The sequence below is a fragment of the Bufo bufo genome, chromosome 8 (genome assembly GCF_905171765.1).
Source record: "Bufo bufo chromosome 8, aBufBuf1.1, whole genome shotgun sequence".
Classification (NCBI taxonomy): domain Eukaryota; kingdom Metazoa; phylum Chordata; class Amphibia; order Anura; family Bufonidae; genus Bufo; species Bufo bufo.
Window position 1 is genome coordinate 51,456,944 of NC_053396.1, and position 19,240 is coordinate 51,476,183.

General features: G+C 43.2%; 1 protein-coding gene across 2 annotated transcripts in view; it reads right to left on the minus strand.

Moving 5' to 3' along the window:
- The window catches only part of TAF7L (TATA-box binding protein associated factor 7 like), a 76,035-nt gene that overhangs the window by 944 nt on the left and 55,851 nt on the right, over positions 1-19,240 (minus strand). For both annotated transcript variants that reach the window (XM_040442355.1, XM_040442356.1), the window contains exons 11-12: positions 10,025-10,137; positions 9,878-9,937 (exon numbers count right to left, since the gene is read on the minus strand). In XM_040442355.1, the coding sequence (XP_040298289.1) occupies positions 9,878-9,937; positions 10,025-10,137 (173 nt within the window). The remainder of the gene's footprint in view (positions 1-9,877; positions 9,938-10,024; positions 10,138-19,240) is intronic.

Genomic DNA, 19,240 nt, shown 5'->3' on the forward strand with positions numbered 1-19,240 from the left:
ACTATAAGACATTCTAGCTCCTCTGTACCTCAGCTGTCAGTTTCCAGCTGGAGACAAATTTCCTTAAAGGGTCACTGAGTTGAGCGAAATAAGTGCACGTTTCTCTCTCCTCGTACTAGTGCTCAATGGGGTCTCAGTGCTCAGACCCCCTTAATCAAAACTTGAGATATAGTTCTAGGACATATCAAAAGTTTTTCCAAAACTCAGTGACTATCTGGAAACCCCTTTTTTTATATATGGCTACCATTAGACATGTCCATCAAGCTGTGTCTTTGTAGTAGCCATGCATGCACAGTGTGCTCTGTCCCGTCCGGTTTTCTGGATATAATTTTCTGACGACCTTCCATATATTTTACTTCCTGTTCTGGCTCATTACCTTCGCTCTGTATGTGGATTTGCAGCACGGCATGGCTTCCTCAGTTATACCCATTCACTGCAGCCAGATAGGGAAGGGGAATGAGTGACTCAATTAGAGCATCACACTTTACTCCCCTCTTCTGGGGACATCTTTGTCTAGGCTTATCAAAAGAACAATGGAGCTGTCTAATGTCACCCCAATTCTACACCTATTACTATCACAAGGATTAACCTTCAGATAACTTCTTTCCCTCACAGCAGCAGTAAACAGACAATGAATTACTTATCTATAAAAGAGGTCTTACTTGTGTAGATGGCTACAGAAGGATGATATTCTGTATTCCATTTTTCAATGGCACAGCACTGCCGGAATAAAAAATACATCCAGGCAAAACTTCAAAAAAATATTTTTTGTAATGAGTATGGAGTTGAAAAAACAAAAACAAAAAAAACTACAAAAAAACGTGACAGTTTCCTTTTAAGCTGGTCACGCCCATCAGATGAATTTCAGCTGAAATCCGCAGCTATATGAACACGGCCAATCCTACTGTGTATGGCGCACGGTCAGGTTTCTGCATGCAGTTTTGAAAGCAAACATCAGGACTGGATCATAAAAGAAGAGAAAGTATAAAGGACAGATACGTATAACGTCTCCTCTTTTCAAATTCACTCCTGGTTTTGGCTTTGAAAACTGAACATACAGAAACCTGACCATGTGAATGTACCCTTACTCTGTGCCTTAACAAATGACCACTGACCTCCTCAGTTAACCCTTTCTGCTCTCAAAAAGAACTCTGCAGAAAGATTAGTATTTTAACATCTAGCAAGTGCTCGTGTCATTGGGACTATCAATTTCTCCGACACTGTAGAAAGAAGTGTCAAAATAGCATTGTACGGACAAGAACAGGGAGTAGACCATGTAGAGCGATTCTGAAGGCAGTCATGTAACATGAAGCGGAGCAGGGGGCTGCCGATATAAAACATTTGGGCATGGTGGGTAATATTTCAATTCTAGAGTCATACACTAACTATATCCAAGAATAAAAAAATAAAAAATCTAGAGACAAACGTCTGAAGCAGACTGGTGGCCTGGATTGCTTTATCTGCTTGGCATTGTGTCTCTGGCAACCAGGCGGTGTTAAAGAGGACCTGCCACCAAAAAATGAAAAGCAATCTGACAGCACCATGTTATAGAGCAGGAGGAGGCAAGCATATAGATATATAGTTATTTGGAAAAGAGTCAGTAAAACTTGTCATTTTTCATATTGACATCTGCCACCCTGTGCAGTGCTATCGGTACAAGGAGGCGGGGTTAGCAGTGATTGACAGCTATCTTTCTATGCACACAATACCAATCACTGATAACCCCTCCCTCCTGTACAGATGCTGGTCCACAGGAGCAGAGGTATAAATTACAGGTTTTACTGAATCTATTCTCAATCTGCTCAGCTTCTCCTGCTCTATAACATGGTGCTGTCAGATTGTACTGCATTCTTTGGTGACTGGTCCTCTGACCTAGCAGTTGAGTTCCACACCGAACTAAATGATAAATAGTGCTATGTATACGTCCCTACTTTGTCGATACTAAAACATTACTGCCTGATAGGAACGTTAAAACAAAATAATAATAAACTTTATTAATTAAAACCGGAGTCAAAGACTCAAAAATATCAGGCTAGGGTATATCCTGAAGGTGCGGGGAAGAGATATACAAGTTGCTTTTGTATCTCCTATACCTAAATGCATTGCTAGGGTCTAGGAGGGTGTTATCTCTGAACCCTATTAAGACTTAGTAACACCGTCAATATGCGCATCAGTGTTACTCTGGGATCCGGATATGAACACCTCCTCACACATAAGGTAGGTGTATTGTCCAGTATCCTATCACTGCCATACAAGAGCTCACCACAGGGATAGTACTATGGTGTGTGTGAAAACACACTCCGATAGTAACACTACCCCTGCTCTCAGAGATAGCACCCTCCTAGACCCTAGCAATACATTGAGGGATAGGAGGATCTCTTCCCCGCACCTTGAGGATATACCCTAGCATGATATTTTTGAGGTATGAGTCTTTGACTCCGGTTTTAATTAATAAAGTTTATTATTATTTTGTTTTAACGTTCCTATCAGGCAGTAATGTTCCACACCGAACTATCCTGATAGTAAGGCTACATGCACACGACCGTTCCGTTTTTTGCGGTCCGCAAAGCGCGGATCCGCAAAACACGGATGGCGTCCGTTTGCGTTTCGCAATTTGCTGAACGGCACAAACTACCTTTAATATATCTGCCTATTCTTGTCCGCAAAGCGCGGACAAGAATAGGACATGTTATATTTTTTTTGCGGGGGCCACGGAACGGAGCAACGGATGCGGACAGCACACGGAGTGCTGTCCGCATGTTTTGTGGCCCCATTGAAGTGAATGGGTCCGCATCCGAACCACCAAAACTGCGGCTGGGATGCGGACCAAAACAACGGCCGTGTGCATGAGGCCTAAACGATCCTCCGGCTGAAAAATTACGAAGCTATAATGCTGGTATCACTCCTGTAATGATTTTCTAACTTGTATTGCCTTCCATAATGCAAATACAACAATCAACAATGACCAACACTAATTGTACGGGATCTCTTAGGCTTGTATCTAATGGGTGAACTAACTATGGAAAGATTTACTGGAAACATACTTTTTGCTATTTTTACCTGTTTAATGTTCATATTGTTCTATGTAATCAATAAAGACTTCACATCTATCATGACAGATATCTATGTAAAACTGATCTGTATTTTCTGAGAACTCTTCTCACCTGCATGGGCCCTAATTGTCACAATTTTGTTACAGTCCTAATGCTATGATCCCTCAACGTAAGCCTCATTCACATGTCAGTGATTGTGAGCCAAAACCAGGACTGGAGCCTCCACAGACATGAGGTATAATGGAGAGATCTGCACCTGTTCTGTGTTTAGAGCCGCACCTGGGTTTGGCTCACAATCACTGATGGAAATCACTGACCGGACACTGACGTGTGAATGAGGCATCAGCGAACACATATCAAGCTGCTGCTTTTAGTCCGAGTTAAAAGTTTAGAACATGTACGTCACTGGTTTAAGATGGTCAATAAAAGCGCAAAGAAAGAAAAAAAGAAAAGCCTACAGATGCATAAATTGTGTCGCTTGATACAGCTGAAGGAAGTCCTGGCCTGCGGTTACATGGGCAGGCTGGGTCTCCCAAAGTAATGCCATGGAAACTGGCTCCTACATCTTCTACCAGCAATAGGATAAAGTTTCAAAATGTATCCATACACGTATCATATGACTGTGGGAAAAAATATAGCTTTGAAATGGCAAGAAAAATATCAGCCCTCTAAGAGATGACCACAGGATAACAACTGTAGAGGACAAAGAGAAAGATGGGATACTAATCATAGTATCTCAAGGGGGTAGAGCACTGCACCGGCCACAGCGTCCTAGGACTCTTCCTCAGTTTCATATGTAATTCATTGCCATAATATATCCTTCAATCCATAACTTGCAACGTACATCTTAAAAACAATATTCCATAGAGAGTGCACAGATGAAAAGGTGCTGTGCTATTCCCATATACTTACCCGTTCATATAGTCTGGAAATCCCCTGAACCATTGGTGTTGAGCGTTGTGGCGCGCTTTCTACCTCTCATGTGGACACGCTTTTGGAGATGGACTATATGGACTTAATGATTTGAAATGCATATGAAACTGAAAGTGGCCGGTGTTTGTTGTTGAAAGATGGGATACTAAACATGTACTTTTCGTCGGTGTTTCTGCACACTACTGCTTCATTCTCAGGATTATGGGGGTCGGACCACTGGAATCCGTTCAGAGGTGACAAGTCATTTTCAAGGGATTAGCCTGTTAACTCTCCTGACATGCTCCAAAGTTATTTCATGTGGAAATCAAGCAGACATTTTCACATAACTGTTGTAGCAATCCTCTATTATGCTCCTTAGAAGAGGTTTAGGAATATATTGCCAACTGGGTATTACCAGTAGGATATGTGCTCCTCCACAGTCTGTCAATGTCCATTCAGTGCTTTTAGTGATAGACTGTTCAGAGACACCTCTTTGACAAGGTGAACTGCAACACCGAGTGGAAATTCATAAACTTCTAGTAGGAATAATAGAGGAATGGCACTACATAAAATTATATGACATGATACCCCAGAAATGTTATTTCATGGGAAAGCAATTATAAAAGTAAAGTAAATGATAAAGTAAAGCTGTGTCTAAGGCTACATTCACACAACCGTATGTGTTTTGCTGACGTCATCCGTTTTGTTTTTTTTGCGGATCCATCACAAAACGGACAAGAATATGACATGTTCTATTTTATTTGCGAGGCTGCGGAACAGACATACAGATGCGGATAGCACACGGTGTGCTGTCCGCATTTTCTGCTGACCCACTGAAATGAATGGGTCTGCATCCTATCCGCAAAATAAAAAATGTAACGGACACGGAAACTAAATACGTTTGTGTGAATGTAGCCTAAGCAAATTCATTCTGATAAAAACCTAATACTGGACGCCATTCATCCACATATTTTAAGGAACCGAGCTTGGATAGATCATCGAGCTTAGATATGCCATTATATCTCTTAGAAGAGAGTCCGTGCAGCAAGACTGGAGGACCACAGATGTTGTACCAATACTTAGAAAGGGTAAAAAGATGGAGTCATGTTGCTGCCATCCAGTTATGTCTATGGGGAGGATAGTGCTACTCTGGATGTTGGTCATTTTGGGTGATGTGATATACCTAGATTTTCCAAAAGCATCTGATGCTGTACCACACTAAAGCCTTGTAATGAAGCTAGGGGACAACATATGCAGATGGGTAAAGAAGTGGTTACAGGACAGAAAACGGTCATAAATGGTACCGTCAAAAAGGGCTAAAATTACAAAGCTCTGTATTGGGCCCAATAGATTTCAGTTCAAATAATACAGAAAGGGGATTTCCGCTTTTGTAATATTGATGATCTATCCTCAGCACCCCCGACGATCAGCTGTTTGACGAGAACGCAGTGCTTGTATAAGCAGCGATGAGCTGGTGTAATTACAACTCCACCATCCCACTCACTTCTATGGGACGAGTCCTTCCTGTTTAAATGAATAGGAGGGAGCTTTCCCATTGAAGTCAATGAGATGGTGGAGATGTAAATACACTGCTCGCCACGGCGATGTCCACAGTGAGCAGGTAAACAGAAGAGAACAAAGCGCCTGTATGAAGACCGGGTTCTCTTCAAACAGCTGATTGGTGGGGGTACCGGCCGTCGCCCCCCTCCCCACCAATCTGATATTGATGACCTATCCTCAAAAGGGGACAACCCCTTTAATCTATGCCCCGCTGGTGACAGATGTTCCACAATTAAGAGGCACAAATCCTGTGTGGTAGATATATGCAGGTCCATGCGCCAGAAGTGAAATCTACTCTAGCGATGAACTGGTGCAGACACCAGGTATAATCCTCGCCAGGCACGGCACCACCTATTCCCTGTCCTGCTCTGTCCACTTCTTGGAAAATTGGCAAATGAAGCTAAATACCCTCAAAGAGTTGCTATTTGACAGCAGTTTTCTGGTGTAGAGGGGAAGCTAAATCTCTCCTTTAATGTCTAGCAGTAGCCCCTAAGGCAAGTAAGGGTGTAAAAGAAAAGACAAGAACCCATGATCCAAATGTAACAACTATAGATCCCATTTTGAATATGGGATCTAGATTTTGGCTTAAGATATAGGAGAGGAAATTTACTAGGATGGTAGGTCCTCTAAAAGTGAGAGTTGAAAACCTGGACCTGTTCATCTTGGAAGGACATATATTTGTGGTCAAAGTAAAGAACTGGCACATCATTTACTTCAAGAATTGTACTGCACAAACCAAGGGACATTTACATGTGTAGGAAAAGCCCTTTACACGGGACGATGCACCAGCAGATTGTCGGGAGGGAAGCATTCCTTCCCAACAATCTGCTGCTCGCTAGCGGAGGAGACTGCTCATTGCATTCACATGCAGTGATCTCCTCCACGGTATATTGAGGAGTAATCACCAATGCCACTGCTCTTCCCCATACTGAATCGTTTACCGCAAAAAATTCAATTACTTGGTGAACAAGTGTTTTGCTTGTTAATTGGTGTACATTTACACCGCCAGATTATCGCTAATGAGCGTTTCTAGGAACACTCCTTGTGCTCCTATGATCTAGTGATTCTCAGCCTGTGTAAAGGGCCCTTAAAACCTTTGTAACCTTGTAATTTTGTAAAACCTGCATTGTATCACAAAAAAATTATTCAAATCATGCTTTATTAAAAGACATTACATACAGGTGTATTTGCACACTTCATTAAGACACAGGTCCAGTAGTCCTTAGATGGCAATAGCAGAGGTACAGGCAGCACTCCAGGGACGATCCTTTACTCACTCAATGCAAAGTTTCAGCTCAGGAAGGGATGCAAATGAGCTCTTAAAAAGCTCTGCCTCTAATGCCACCAGATGTAAGGCAGCTATCCTAGAAGTCAATGTTCGACCCTTTAAATAAGCCTTGAGACCTGACTTGCATATTAAATAAGCCAGCACCTCATCTGCAGACAGCTTTTTCGGGGTGATTGCCCCTCATCAGTGCAGAGCAGAGAGTACTGGCTTGACTGGGACGGGTGAGAGGCCTGTGTCCAGGTCAGGGGGGAACTTAGGGAGAGAGCACCTTAATCAGTGTGAGGAGACTTATAGGCCATACATGCTCCTGGGAGGCAAGGGATGCAAATGAGCTCTTAACAAGCTCTGCCTCTAATGCCACCAGATGTAAGGCAGCTATCCTGTAAGTCAATGTTTAGCTCTTAAAATAAGCCTTGCATCCCTTCCCTCCCAGAATTCCAGAGAAGCATGTATGGCCTATAAGTCTTCTCACACTGACTAAGGTGCTCTCTCCCTAAGGAGAGTTCGTTCCCCCCTGACATGTTTCAGCTCATACTGGATGATTGCTGGAGTGCTGCCTGGATCAGTTACTGGATTCTCTACGGACTGCTGGCCCTGCGTTTAGGGAGGCATGCACCACAGGGCTCCAGATGGCGACCAAAATGGTCGCCAATGCGACTTAAAATTTACAAATGGCGACAAGACTTTTTTAGTCTTGTCGCCATTTGCGACTAGACCTGCCGCCGCAGCTCTGAATACAGCGGCGGGGCACGGGAGCTGATAGTTCTCTGCCCCGCCGCCGATGTTCTTCTCAGCAGCGCAGTGGAGGAGTCTCTCCCTCCCCCCTGTGCTGCTGCCGCCGCCAATAAGAAGAGACGGGAGGAGGAGGGGAGGGGCTGTGGCCACTGCGCCACCAATGAAATAACTGACCTGTTAATACAAATACAGGAGGCGGGTGCCGGAATCAAGTGCGGTACCTCAGGGGTTAACTGCAGCGGATCGCAGCTCCCTGTCATAGAGGTCGGGTGCCGGCTATTTGATTCCGGCACCCGCCTCCTGTATTTGTATTAACAGGTCAGTTATCTTCATTGGTGGCGCAGTGCGCACGAACCCCCCCCCCCCCCCCCCCCCCAACACCCCAGTATAATAAACATTGGTGGCGCAGTGCCCCCCCCAGTATAATAAACATTGGTGGCGCAGTGCACCCCCCACCCCCGTATAATAAACATTGGTGGCGCAGTGCGCCCCCCACAACCCAGTATAATAAACAGCAGTGCCAATGAGGGTTAAATTTTTTTATAATAATTAACTCACCTCCTCCAATTGATCGCGCAGCTGCCGGTCTCCTGTTCTTTCTTCAGGACCTATGGTGACGTCACTGAGCTCATCACATGGTCCATTACCATGGTGATGGATCATGTGATGTACAATGTGATGAGCACAGTGATGTCACCACAGGTCCTTTGACAGGTCCTGAAGAAAGAACAGGAGACTGGCAGCTACGCGATCAATTGGAGGAGACGAGTTCATTTTTATTTTTTTAACCCTCAATTGACCTTCTACTAAGCATTCTGTATTAAAGAATGCTATTATTTTCCCTTATAACCATGTTATAAGGAAAAATAATACAGTGAATAGACTTTCATCCTAGCAACCATGCGTGAAAATCGCACTGCATCCTCACTTGCTTGCGGATGCTTGCGATTTTCACGCAGCCCCATTAACTTCTATGGGGCCTGCGTTGCGTGAAAAACGCACAACAGAGCATGCTGCGATTTTCACGCAACGCACAAGTGATGCGTGAAAATCACCGCTCATGTGCACAACCCCATAGAAGTGAATGGGTCCGGATTCAGTGCGGGTGCAATGCGTTCACCTCACGCATTGCACCCGTGCAGAAATCTCGCCCATGTGAAAGGGGCCTAAAGGTGAATAGGACAAGGGTAAGTAAGTAAAAAAGAAAAAAAAACAAACACTAAGGCTACTTTCACACTTGCGGCAGTGTGATCCGGTGGGCAGTTCCGTCGTCGGAACTGCCTGCCGGATCCGCCGATCTGGATGTGACTGAAAGTATTTGTGAGACGCATCCGGATGCGGATCCATCTCACAAATGCATTGCAAGGACGGATCCGTTTCTCCACTTGTCATGCAGACAGACGGATCCGTCTTGTATCTTTTTACACATTTTTACCGGTCTGCCGGTGTTTTGAATGCCGGATCTGGCACTAATACATTCCTATGGGGGAAAATGCCGGATCCGGCATTCAGGCAAGTCTTCAGTTTTTTTCGCCGGAGATAAAACCGTAGCATGGTGCGGTTTTATCTTTGTCCTGATCAGTCAAAATGACTGAACTGAAGACATCCTGAACTGATTGCTCTCCATTCAGAATGCATCGGGATAAAACTGATCAGTTCTTTCCCGGTATTGAGCCCCTGTGACGGAACTCTATGCCGGAAATGAAAAACGCTAGTGTGAAAGTACCCTAAAATATTAAGTTTAAATCCCCCTTTCTCAATTTTACATATAAAATATATAAACAATAAATAAATAGACATTACATAGCGCTGCGTCCGAAAAGGCCACACTATTAAATTATTAAAAAATATCTCCTATGCGGTGAGCGCCGTAACAGACATAAATAAATAAAAACCATGCGATTTGCCATTTTTTTGTCACTTTGTAATCCCTAAAAATAGGATAGGACTGTTCTATTATGGGCCGAACGTTTCATAAAATGCGAAATGCACGCGGCTTTTTTTGGAGTTTTTTTTTTTTTTTGGTATTGAGTATCGCAATACATTTTTATGGTGACGAAAGCTAATCAAAATTTTGGTATTGAAACGTAGCGTTGTCACGATACCAGCGTTGTCACAATACCAAAATTTTGATTCGATTTGGCGACTAAAAATTAAATTTGGCTCCTAAATTTTTCAGTTCAGGAGCCAATGGCTACTAGGTATTATTTTTAGTCTGGAGCACGGCACCTTACATTGGTCTTTACCTAGTCTCAATTTTTTTACTGTGCTTGAGAATACAACATAGCAAGCAACCATCTGCAATGTTACATACTGCAGAATACCTCACCTGTTGTTTCTCACGGTCTTCCTGCTGCCTGAATTCATCAAGCACTGCTTGTAGACGTGTCTGGCGGTGCAGAGATAAAAAAATTGGTGAGAACACTATAATAGCCCTCACAAATATCTTGTAGATACAATACTACTTTCTCCTCACCTTAAGAGCAACATTCTCCACCTTCATAATGAGCTCTTCCTGACGTTTCCTTCTTTCTTGAGTCTCCCGCAGTTTCTTCTGTAAATTTTCAACCTGTTTCTGTAATTCTAGAACTAAAGGTACATAAAAAAGACACAGATCAGCACAAAATTTCTGCTGTAACTGAAACCACATGTACATTTATAGTGTACCTATTTTTTTGTCCACATTTGTTATATATAGAGTACAAAATGGTATAATGGCTGTGGGTATGACGATCATTAAAGGGAACGTGTCACATTGAACATGGTTTGAGCTGCAGGCAGGATGCTATAGAGCAGGAGGAGCTGAGCAGCTTGATATAGTTTTATGGAAAAAGGTTCAGTAGAAGGGCCTATTCCCACGACCATATTTTTCTTTCCCGCAATTTTGCGGATCAGATGTGAACCCATTCATTTCAACAGGGCCACAAAAGATGCAGACAGCACACTATGTATTCGTACATCTGTTCTGAGGGCCCGAAAAAAGCTAGCTCCTCCTGCTCTGTAACAAGGTACTTGTAGCTTATGTTTTAAAGGGAACCTATCACCATAAAAAATCATTAGAACAGCTCCTAAAACCCTGCTCACAATCATATAAATATAAAGTATTAACCCACTAGCAACATCCACGGCACATGTACAGCAGAAGTGGGGGTTTTAAACACTGATAAGCTGAGTGGGCACCATAGCCAGCCAGAGACTACTGTATTATACAGCATACACCCGAGAGCAGTATCCTTGATTCTGAGAGAACTCCAATCGCAGATATTTAAAGAGGTTGCCCTACAAAAATATCCCACATTTTTTAAACCACCATCTGGATCTGAATAATTTTCTAATGGCATGTAATTAAAAATGTTGTATAGCCACTGGGTTATTGAATAAAAATCTATCTGTATAGCACCATCTGCTCTTTGTTCTTTTCCTTATTTCTGCATCCACCTCAGTAACATCGCTGTGGAGGTCGCACATGCTCACTTCTATCTTTCAACTGCCACCAGCTGTATCTAGAGTTAGAAGCTGTGACAGTTACATGGAAAGAGCTACAACAAAAAGGACACCCCCGAGATGCCAGCTTGACACATATCTAGCAAAGCAATTGGAGCAATGAATGGGGAAGGGGAAGGGGGGGGGGGAGTACAGGACTGGTTCTACTTCTATGGAGAGTTTAAGAGGAGGAGCCCCTCCACATCACACCAGTTAATAGCAAGAAGCCTGACCTAATGTCACTATATATTCCACCATTTTTTTTAATTTGATGTATATACATGTACATATATGTACAGGAAAGCACCAAACCATAAGGGTGGTAATAAATACGGTTGCTGTCATGGGATCATGGAAAAGCACCCTGAGAGACTGAATAGAATAGAAAATACTGATTAGGGCAGGACCACTGCTTGCAGGACTTTTCTGCCAAAGGACAAAAGGTCGCTAGATCCCAGGTCTAGTCTATAATGTCTGAAAAAGTTGCAGCCCGACATATTTGCTCTAGAGCAGGGGTGCACAACGTTTCCTGGTTGGGGGCCACATTGCCAGACTTAACCAATGACAAGGGCAGAAATTAAAATTTAAAGGTGTATTAACAACTGAAATATTGTACTTATGGCATATTGAACACACATTATATACCATTAATGTCTAGTTACACTTCCAGGACTCCCATCTAATGGGAGAAATACATGAAAAATACATGTGAGCAGCCACAAGACCTAGACATACATGTCTGTTACCAGATGGTTGGGGGCCCACACAGAATGGCATCAAGGGCCGCAGGTTGTGCACCCCTGCTCTAGAGGCATTAGCTCTCTCCGCCCAGGAGGTAGAAATCGAGTGAGCGCCAAACCCAGAGGGGGGAGTTTTTCCCCACAGAGCAGTAAGCTAAACAAAAGGATTTCATTATCCACCTGGTCAGAGTGCGAGAAGAAACCTGTTTTCCCTTAGGCTACTTTCACACTAGCGTTTTGGCTTTCCGTTTGTGAGATCCGTTAAGGGCTCTCACAAGCGGTCCAAACGGATCAGTTTTGCCCTAATGCATTCTGAATGGAAAAGGATCCGCTCAGAATGCATCAGTTTGCCTCCGATCAGTCAGATCTGCTTGGCGAAACTGAGCCAAACAGATCCACCCTGGCACACAATGTAAGTCAATGGGGACAGATCTGTTTTCTCTGACACAATCTGGCACAATAGAAAACGGATCTGTCCCCCATTGACTTTCAATGGTGTTCAATATGGATCCATAATGGCTATAGAAGACATAATACAACCGGATCCATTCATGACGAATGCATGTGGTTGTATTATTGTAATGGAAGCGTTTGTGCAGATCCATGATGGATCCGAAAAAAACTCTAGTGTGAAAGTAGCCTTATCTCTACCATGGAAAAGGACAAACAGCCTAGAAATCTTCCAAGTATCACTTCCAAGTATCTAAACATCTCAACATCAAGACAACACAGCTTTCTGTCCTTATCGTTCTTAGGGTTTTGACATAAGGAAGGTAAAAATAAAAAAATTAAGGTAAGAATAAAATAATCTCCTGAGAACGATGGAAGGGAGATACAACCTTGGGAAGGAAAGCCGGGTCCGTTCTAAGAACCACTCTATCCACTAGGAAATTAGTAAAAGGAGGGTTAGCGGAAAGGGAACTAATTTCTCCCACCCTTCCAGCTGAGGTGATGGCAATCAAAAACACTGCTTTAATCGATAGGATGTTAATCGGGATCTCATCCAAAGGCTCAAATGGAGGATTGATCAGGCTAGAGAGGACCAAATTAAGATCCCAGAGCGTGACTTTTAGGTTATCAGGTGGAGCAAGTCTGCTTACAGCTTTAAAAAAGCATTTACCACAAGGATGTAAGGCCAGAGATACATCAAAAATGGCACTTAACGCAGAGACTTGAACTTTAAGAGTACCAAGTCTTAATTTTTTGTTCAAACCTTCCTGAAGAAAATCTAAGATCTTTGGCATAGGAGGGGGAAGTAAAGGGTCGACAGAACCTTGCCAAAATTTTGAAATTATCGACCAGATCCTCAAATACATGTTTGATGTGAACGGCTTCCTACTGCCCAACAGAGTAGAAATCACCTGGTTAGATAAGCCTTTTCTACTCAGGGTCCCCCTCTCAAATTTCAGGCTGTCAGGTGTATTTTGTCTAGAAATGGATGAAAAATTGGACCCTGAAAGAGGAGATCCTTCCTTAACGGCAGAACTTAGGGATCTGAGAGGGACATCCTTCTTAGGCTGGATTCACACGTCCGTGTAACGCGGCCTGGATTTCTTCTGAGTGCAGGAGCGCACGGCGTCATTGGTTGCTATGACGCCGTGTGCTTCCTGCTGCTGCCGCAGTACAGTAATGCACTGGTATGATCTATACCAGTGTACTCCTGTACTGCGGCGGCAGCAGGAAGCGCACGGCGTCATAGCAACCAATGACGCTGTGCGCTCCTGCACTTAGAAGAAATCCAGGCCGCGTTACACGGACCGTGCTACACGGACGTGTGAATCCAGCCTTAAACAGGTGAACAAAGTCCTTCTTGTCCAAAATGGTGCTATCAAGATTAGTCTCACCTGCTCTGACCTTAGTTTTTGAACTAATCTGGGAATTAATCTCAGAGCAGGGAAGACATAGAGCAGGAGGTTCGACCAAGAACGGAAAAAAGGGCCTATCCCTGTTGGGTTGTCCCTGGGTTTGAGGGAAAAGAAAAGATGACATTTCTTGTTTTCTCTGGAAACAAAGAGGTCTAATTCCGGCTGACCCGAAAGGTTGCATATCTGATAAAAAAACAAATGGTTTAGACACCACTCCCACTAGTCTAGGGAATGACGGCTCAAAAATTCTGCTTCTGTGTTGTCCGTCAGAGGTGAACAGCTGTTATGGACAGAACCGGAGCGATAATAGTTGAATTTTTTTTTTTTTAGCTAACGACATCAAAGATGGAGACCTGGTGCCTTCCTGCCTGTTCAGATATGCAACCGCTGTGGAATTGTCAGAGAAAATCTTAACATTTCGACCCCTGAGCTCTGACACAGATCCTGATAGCAAACAGGATGGCCCTCAATTCCCTCATATTCTGGGATTCCTGTGACCGACTCTGGGACCAGGTGCCTTGGAGGATACCTAGTACAGAATGGGCCCCCCAACCCACTGGACTGGCGTGTGTCGTAATTACCAACTGATCGTGTAACACCCAAAGTAACCCCTGATTTAGGTTTTCTAGGGACATCCACCAGGTCAAAGAGGAAAGCACCTGAGGATCTAACTGAAGGGGTTGGTCTAAAGTCTGGGGAGAACTGTCCCAGGTCTCCGGTATCTTTAATTGAAGTAGGCACGAACGAAAGAGGGCCCAATTCACAGTGGGAATGGAAGAGGTCATTTTTCCTAACACTGCCATACTCCTGATCGTTCTAGTCTATATTTGACACAGCTCCTGAACATCCTGTATCTATCTTTTTCTGAGGGAGAAGACATTTCTGACTTACCAAGTCCAGAATAAAACCCAGAAAAAGACATTGAAGAGATGGAGACATTTCTCCCAGTTTATCTGCCACCCCAGTTTCTGCAAAATGGTGATTGTCTGATGAAGATGTTCTAGGAGTATATCTGGGGAACTTGCTATCAGTAGAAAATCGTCCAAGTAATGTACTATTAGAATAGAATAGAATTCCCTCACATGAGCCATCACCTCCTCCATGATTTTTGAAAACAGCCTGGGGGGCCTGTGAAACTCTGAAAGGAAGGGCCCTGTGCTGGAGATGAAGGATTTTTTCCCCTATCCGAACTGCCACTCTAAAGAATTTCTGGGAACTTGGAAAAACGGGTATGTGATAATACACATCCTTTATGTCAATGGTACACATTACACAGTTTGGAAACAGATATTTAATTGTGGACTGGATTGATTCATAGTTACATACCGTAGTGGTTAATGTTGGAAAAAAACAAAAGCCCATGAAGTTAAACCTGTAATCCTGCTATATCGATCCCTGGATCAATGTCCATCTTCCTTTTAAAAAGGGGTTGGGCCATAGGGAAAGGGTGAGTAGAGCAAGATTAAAGCCCTGTCCAGCTAATCTATACCTTTTTTTTTACCCCTTAGTGACCACCCATACGCATTTTTTTACAGCGGCCCAGTCTAAGCGCTGCACCGTCCCCGTGGCCCTGCTCTAACAGCCTAGACCGGCAGGAGTGCCGATCCGGGCAATTTAACACTTTACATGCCACGGGCAATAGCGCCCGCTGCATTTAAAGTGCTGACAGAGGGAGCGGACTCCCTCCATCGCCCATAGGTCCCCCTCAAATGCGATCGCAGGGTGCCGGTGTGTGTGAAGGCTGGCTGGAGTCTCGTTTAGGCCCCAGACCAGCCTTGAGTAATTTCCAGCAGTAATTTCTCATCTCTGGTCAATAGCTGAATAGCACTGACATTAAAATGCAATGCACTATAGGGATAACGCATTGCATTTTAAAATCAATCAGAATATTGTCTGTTATAGTCCCCATTGTGGGATTGTGGGACTATTAAGTGGTTAAAAAAAAAAAAAAAAAAAAACATTTATTCAATAAAGAAATTCCCATAAAAAAAACAAACGCTTTTTTCCATTGAAAATGTTTTTCAATGAAAAATAAATAAATAATTTAGAAAAAATCTCCCCCATATGTTTGGTATTGCCGTGTCCATAACAACCCGGGCTACATAAATATCCAGTAAATTATCCCCTACGGTGAACGCCGTAAATAAAAAAAAAATATATATAGATAAAAAAAAATGTATTTGAAAAACAAAAAAGGGTTTTATTGCAAAAAAGTAGTAAAACAGAAAAAAAACCATATGTATTTGGTATCGCTGTAATCGTAGTGACCCAGAGAATAAAGATATTATATTGATACCGAAAAATGAATGCCATAAAATTAATAACGTAAAAACGCGGTGGCAGTATTGCGGTTTTTCCCATCTCCCTCCCATAAAGAGTTAATAAAAGTTAATCAGAAAGTTATGTGTATCCTAAAATGGCACCATTAAAAACTACAACTTGTCCCGCAAAACACAAGCCCTCAAAGCTATATAGACGGACAAGTAAAGTCATAGCTCTTGGAACGCGACGATTAAAAAAGCAAGAAAAACGCTTGGTCAGTAGGGCCCAAAACAGGCTGGTCACTAAGGAGTTAAGCACTCTTGGGGGTAATCCATCTGGACCCAGAGCCTTGTTCACATTTATCCTATTTGACTTGTCTTGGACCATATCTACAGTTAGCCAAGTGAGTATATTACTGGATGTACTAACAGCCCCCCTTACTCGTCTTTTGTATATAACAGAGCTAAAAAAAACATTTAGTAACTCTGCCTTTTCCTTATCTTCAGTGACTACCCCCCCTTTACCATTATTTAGTGGACCTACCTGCTCAGACCTAGGTTTTTTAGCATTTATATATTTAAAGAATTTTTGGGGATTTGTTTTGCTCTCTTTTGCTACCTGCTGTTCGTTTTGTATTTTTGCCAATTTTATCTCCTTTTTAGGCTACTTTCACACTAGCGTTCAGAGCGGATCCGTCTGATGTTTCATCAGACGGATCCGCTCCGATAATGCAGACGTTCGCATCCGTTCAGAACGGATCCGTCTGCATTAAAACTTAGAAAATTTTCTAAGTCTGAAAGTTGTCTGAGCGGATCCGTTCAGACTTTACATTGTAAGTCAATGGGGAACGGATCCGCTTGAAGATTGAGCCATATGGTGTCATCTTCAAGCGGATCCGTCCCCATTGACTTACATTGCAAGTCTGGACGGATCCGCTCGCCTCCGCACGGCCAGGCGGACACCCGAACGCTGCAAGCAGCGTTCAGGTGTCCGCTCACTGAGCGAAGCGGAGGCTGAACGCTGGCAGGCTGATGCATTCTCAGTGGATCCGCCTCCACTGAGAATGCATTAGGGCCAGACGGATGTGTTCGGGGCCGCTCGTGAGCCCCTTCAAACGGTGCGCACGAGCGGACACCCGAACGCTCGTGTGAAAGTGGCATATTTTATTAAGCCATTTGTAATCTTCAAACGCTACAGCTAACCCCTCAGATTTGTCATTAACCCCTTCAAGACCAAGCTAGTTTTCACCTTCAGGACCAGGCCATTTTTAGCAAATCTGACCAGTGTCACTTTATGTGGAGATAACTTTAAAACGCTTTTACCTATCAAGGCCATTCTGAGATTGTTTTCTAGTCACATATTGTACTTCATGACAGTGGTAAAATTGAGTAAATTTTTTATTTTTTTTATTAAAAAAAATAAAACATTTACCAGAAATTTTGAAAAATTAGCAAATTTCCAAATCTCTACTTTTATAATAGACAGTAATACCTCCAAAAATAGTTATTACTTTACATTTCCCATATGTCTACTTCATGCTTGGATGATTTTGTGAATGCCATTTTAATTTTTGGGGACGTTAGAAGGTTTAGACGTTTAGAAGCAAATCTTAAAATGTTCCGAAAATTTCCAAAACCCACTTTTTAAAAGACCAGTTCAGGTCTGAAGTCACTTTGTGAGGCTTACGTAATAGAAACCACCCAAAAATGACCCCATTTTAGAAACGACACCCCTCAAGTTACTCAAAACTGATTTTACAAACTTTGTTAACCCTTTAGGTGTTCCACAAGAATTAAAGGAAAATGGAGATGAAAATTCTGAATTTCACTTTTTTGGCAGATTTTCAATTTTAATCCATTTTTTCCCAGTAACAAAGCAAGGGTAAACAGCCAAACAAAACTCAATATTTACCACCCCGACTCCTGGCATACAAACATACACCACCACCTTTGCGTTTAGCCCATGCAATTCTAAAGAGTGTAAAACCTTGAAGATTTACAGCCCAGTAATGAAAAGAGTCCAGCCATGTCTCAGCAACACCAACTACATCAATACATTTCTCCAGTACCAAGGCCTCTAGCTCTCCCATTTTGCTTGCTAGACTTTTGGCATTTGTGAACATACATTTTAAGTTGTCATCAAATTTTACACTTTTAGGAAATGTATTTTTTGATTTTTGTATGATCATTTTTTCCTCCTTCAGAGTTGGTTTGCGACTGACTGATCTCTTTATCCACTTTTCTTATGCTCCCCCCAACAACATATTCCGACCCCCTCTCTAACCTGTCTACCTCCATACTTATAGCCATATCCTCCCCCCTCCCCCCTAGTTTAAATGCATTGCCACCCCAGCCAGAATTCTCTCCCCCAACACAGCAGCTCCCCTTCCATTAAGGTGCAAATTATCTGCGGAAAACAGTTTGTACCCCATTGAATAGTAATCCCAGTGGTCTAGGAACCCAAACCCTTCTGCTCTACACCAAGACATAAGCCATGCATTTAACTCCCTAAGCTCCCGCTAACGGCCCTGTGTAGTGCATGGCACAGGCAGTATTCCTGAGATCACTACCTTGGAGGTCCTTCCCTTCAGTTTGGAGCCTAGTTCTTTAAAATTAACCTTAAGGACCTTCCACCTACCATTTATTTTGTCATTGGTACCAACATGGACCACAACAGGTGGGTCATCCCCAGCCCCTCCCAGTAATTTATCCACCCGTTCCACCACATGCTGAACCCTGACACCAGGGAGACAGCAAACCATTCAGTTGAGGCGGTCTTGGTGACAAATTATTCTGTCTTCCTGATTATAGAATCCCCTATAACCACTATCTGTCTAGGTCTACCTGCAATACCATCCACCCGACTACTAGCTGGGCTGTTCTCCCGGCTGTTCGGGACAACAGCGGCTAGGGCTGCCCTTTCTGAAACGGACACTTGCATCATTGCCCAACTTGGCAGTTTTGCTTGGAAGCTCAGAGACCGGATTGACCCTCCTCTATTTGCATCCCTTTCTACTCTCTTTAAATACATTAACCCAGCGACCTGCCTGTTCCTTTTGATCCACCAACTGATCTCCAACTTCCATATCTACCCCACTAACTGCTTGCTCAGTGAGCAGCATGCTCCTCTCAAGATAGTCAGTCGCCCTCAGTGTTGCATTTTGCTCTCCCAGATCTCTAACACAAGCTTCCAGTTGGGCAACATGCTCACATCTTTCACAGCGGTATTTACCCTGAGTCAGCTTTCCAAATGCATCCCTCGCGTGCTGATCATGGGAACCATTTATTCACTGTGGTAGCCTCGGTCCTTCTGAAGGATCTGAGACTACCATAGAAACTTATT